The sequence below is a fragment of the Solanum lycopersicum genome, chromosome 3, assembly GCF_036512215.1.
Source record: "Solanum lycopersicum chromosome 3, SLM_r2.1".
Taxonomy (NCBI): Eukaryota; Viridiplantae; Streptophyta; class Magnoliopsida; order Solanales; family Solanaceae; genus Solanum; species Solanum lycopersicum.
Window position 1 is genome coordinate 7,349,139 of NC_090802.1, and position 4,142 is coordinate 7,353,280.

Consider the following 4,142-nt stretch of genomic DNA (forward strand, 5'->3'; position numbering starts at 1 on the left):
GAAAGAAACTAACTTCCATTCATGAAATGTCACAAACAATAAAAAAGAGTACATAAAAACTTGACAACAAAGCAATAAAAAACAAAATCTCATGCATAAAGATCCAAGAGAAGTTGTGATTAAGAGGCAACTTCATTAACAATATCTTGTAGTTTTCTTTCTAATACTTCACAGCATATTAGTCCCATCATGTTGTAAAAAGACTTGAGATCAGATAATTGTTCCACAGACATTTTCCCCATTATCTTTCTAGCTAACCCTTCTCTCTCCTCATTCATCTTTAATTTCTCTAAGTAAGAACATCCATTTCTTATTGTGGCTCCCATCTCAATTAACCTTGTCTCTTGTTGGATACTCAATGCTGTATTTGACTACAATATTACATAATCAACCACAATCAAAGATTAGTATGTAAGTTATATAAATGGTGAGCGTAAGTTTAATCACATATAAATAATATAACAAAAAAAAGAGATTGAAATGAATTTGAAGATATCTAACCTACCTAATTAGCATAAATTTAATCATGTATAAATAATAATAAAAAAATTTCAAATGAATTTGAATATGTTGATCCTACCTGGCTCCGCCTAACTATTAGATTACTTAAAAGGATATCTATAAATAGATCTTTTTGAAATATATTAAACTCACATATATTTTTTTTAACTATGAACATGTCATCTGTTATAACAAGTAAATATAATCAGATTACATTAACCAAGATATTCGTGACAAGATGGAGTAACCTTTATGGTGGATAAAATGAAGTGAGGGGTAAGTCTAACAAAGATGAGTTTGATAGGGAGAGGTGATTAGAAATGATACATGATATAACTTTAACTTATCGAGGACATAGTTTTTTTTTTTTTTTTTTTTAGATAGCAGAGAATGAAGGTCACAAATTAAAATAGAAAGATATTAAAAATAAATTTAACTTATCGAGGACATAATTTTAAATAGGAGAGAATGAAGGTCACAAATTAAAATAGAAAGATATTAAAAATGAACGTATATTCAAACTCATATATATATATATATATATATATATATATATATATATATATATATATATATATATATATATATATATATATATATATATATGATCACAATCTTGATACAAATTGAAGTAGTGATGGACTTGTATCAATTATTGTAATCACTGAAATTTTATAAAATAAATTTTTTATATATACCTCTAGGAACTCTGCCCCAGCATCCAAGTCAGATTCTTTTGATGGATGCATCTGGCTGCTTCCTTCATATATATTCCTAGCAAGAGAAAAACTTCTAACTATAATTTTCCTCTTTTTTTCCATTTCTTGATTAAGCTTTATGGGTTTTTGGACACTTGTTGATAACTTCTTGTTGTAAGCAACTACAGCTTTCACAAACTCCTGCAAATTAAATAACTTTCAACTAACTCATAAGATATAAGTCAAAAAAGAGTAAAAAAATCCTACCCAAAACATCAATCATTTATTTAGTAGCCGGTTAGAATTATAAAAGTATTAATATTGCAGATATTAGTTATGTATGTATTAATTATCTCATCACTGACTCTTCATAATATATTACACGTATTTTTTTTATAATTTATACATGTATTAGCTACACGAAATCATATACCGTATTAATTTTATTCATCAATAGCTTGTTTCTTAACTAGCAACGTAACATTTTATAACTTATATAGAAATTAATACATGGATAAGTTGCTTCTTTACTAGCTATCATTCGAAATAATATTAATATGTTACAACAAGTAACCTGCTATATTTTTTTATTGTTATTAATCATATTTATACGTAGTCATCTTTTATGTGATCTGATTATATAAAAATTCAATCAAACATTATCATTGTATTAAAGTTAATTGTCACAGAACATACGATAAAATAAAAGAGACATTTAGTGGCTATAAAATATAAAGCTATAATTGAGTTAATATTATTGTATCAAGAGTCACTAAAGTTTTTAGTGAAAATTATATAAAGTGTAAGTTGATTATAAATACTCATATTATATTACTATCGCTTAATGTAATATAGCGATAATTATATTATTTCCATTAGGTAATTATCACTAAATTCTTTATTTGTTATAGTAAGGGAAGAGTTGAGAAGTGTATAGAAAAACCTGATAAGCAAAAGTGCATCCAGGATAGTCAAACTCATCAGTATCTTGTTGTCTCATTCTCTCTGGATGAAATTGAAGTCCCATAATAAATTTACCTTCCTCAGGATTATAAGCATCAGGATCATAGAACCCTTCAATTAAACCATCATGTGAAAATGCAATAGGAACAAATCTTTGAGCTAATTTCTTGACTCCTTGATGGTGATAACTATTTACACAAATTTCCATTGTATCATCTTCTAATGAATCTTTGAACCAACAGTGTAATGGGGTATTTTCAATTATCTTGACAATATGTCTATGATTGTCATAGTTATCATAATCAATGTGAACTACCCTTTTGTCTTGAGGGAGGTTTCTTGAGAGATCTTTCTCAATGTCTCTATAAAGAGTTCCTCCACATGCTACATTAAGAACCTACAAATTAAACACGGATAGACAGAGATGAATTCATAATTTAATCGTAAAAATATTTTACTTTTTGATGCTATATTTGTTTTATTTTTTAATTAAATCAAAGAATTAATGTTGTATGCTAGTAGGATTCGAACGCACGAAATTTCATATTTTAACTTTTTCAAAATGCCAAAAGTCACTGGACTACAATACCTTATTGTATTGATTTTAAATTTGTTGCATTCAAAATAAATCTGAGTAAACTATCAAAAATACACCTAATTATTTTAGTGAAAAATAAATAATTTTCTTATTTTTTGTGTTTAGTATGTAAATTAAAAATACTATCCAAAGTCATATGTATACAATCTATACAAAAAAAAATAAAATCTATACAAACAATATAATAAGAGGGTATAAGGGTAGAGAAAGAGACAATAAATATATAATGAGAGTATTTATTTTTCTTATTTTTACTAAAAAAGTTAATTTTTTTTATTGTAACGTTATTATAGAGAAATTTGATTGTACCTGTGACCCTCGACATATTCCCAAGTAAGGTATATTCCTTTCAAGACAGAGCTTTGCCAATCTCAGCTCAATTGTGTCTTTTTCTTTGTCAATGGCTGTATCACTCACATGTCTTCTTCGAATTTCTTCGATTTCTTCAGGAGACAGATGATTGGATTCGTCGTCATATAGAGAAGGATCTATATCTTCCCCTTCACATAGAAGAACTCCATGAATTGGTTCAAAGCTTTCCAATAACATATGGACCCCTGAAACTCTAGGTACAATTACTGGGACAGCTCCGTAGCTTACTATAAGATCAAGATGATATTCTCCTGTGAAGGTAACGGAATCAGAAATTTTAACAACGCCATCCAACAAAATGTAAAAAAAAAAAAAGAAGATAAATTGAAAATGCAATATTTATTCTGATTTATGTTAGGGAATTTAAGTATGAAGGTCAAAATAGTAATTTTAACTCTGAATTTGAGTATATTTACATATTAGAAAATTATACACTAAAAAGTATTATAAGTGTACTATTTGACAAGCATTTACAAAAATTATAATAAAAATATAATTATTTAACTTATCAAAGAGTAACACCTTTACATGAAATGAAAAAGAGAAAAAAAAGATAATGACGTACCAACAAAATCAACAAACTTGTTCTTGCGAACGGCTCGTCTAGAGACGATGAGGACACGGGGTAAGACTACAGAGAGCTCGGAGGCAGCCATGGCAAGACGACTTGTTAACCTAAAAAATCTTTGATTGGTTGAAATGAATTTATAGATTCGCAGATCAATATGATTATAATTGTTATAAGTGAGTTGTCAACTACCAGTCAATTGTACATACAAAGACACTAATAAAAAAATATATTTCTAATTAAAGAGAAGAAAAAAGAAGAAGATGAAGATGAAATTTTAGTTATATGAATATTGCTATTTATATAGATAGCTTAATTGAGGTGGTTGAGTAGAAAATAGAGGAAAATTGAGGGCTTTTTAGAACGATCCGCCGCGTAAGAGCAAACGTAGGCATGGTGAAGATCTAAATGAGGCATGTAGATAATTCGTAAGCAGGGAGGG

The 4,142-nt window shown here is 27.9% G+C and overlaps 1 protein-coding gene across 1 annotated transcript; it reads right to left on the reverse strand.

Annotated features, from left to right (window-relative positions):
- Positions 1 to 4,142, reverse strand: LOC101258830 (putative glutamine amidotransferase GAT1_2.1). Its single transcript, XM_004234527.5, has 5 exons — positions 3,698 to 4,142; positions 3,070 to 3,383; positions 2,143 to 2,559; positions 1,200 to 1,400; positions 1 to 371 (listed from the first exon to the last, which is right to left on the reverse strand). The coding sequence occupies exons 1-5, from the start codon at positions 3,786 to 3,788 to the stop codon at positions 120 to 122; spliced, it is 1,275 nt and encodes a 424-aa protein (XP_004234575.2). The 5' UTR covers positions 3,789 to 4,142; the 3' UTR covers positions 1 to 119.

Coding starts and splice junctions, on each gene's coding strand:
- LOC101258830 (XM_004234527.5), bottom strand. CDS start 3,788: ATGGCTGCCTCCGAGCTCTCTGTAGTCTTACCCCGTGTCCTCATCGTC. Junction 3,384..3,697: donor CAAGTTTGTTGATTTTGTTG/GTACGTCATTAT, acceptor TTACCTTCACAG/GAGAATATCATCTTGATCTT. Junction 2,560..3,069: donor GAATATGTCGAGGGTCACAG/GTACAATCAAAT, acceptor TTTAATTTGTAG/GTTCTTAATGTAGCATGTGG.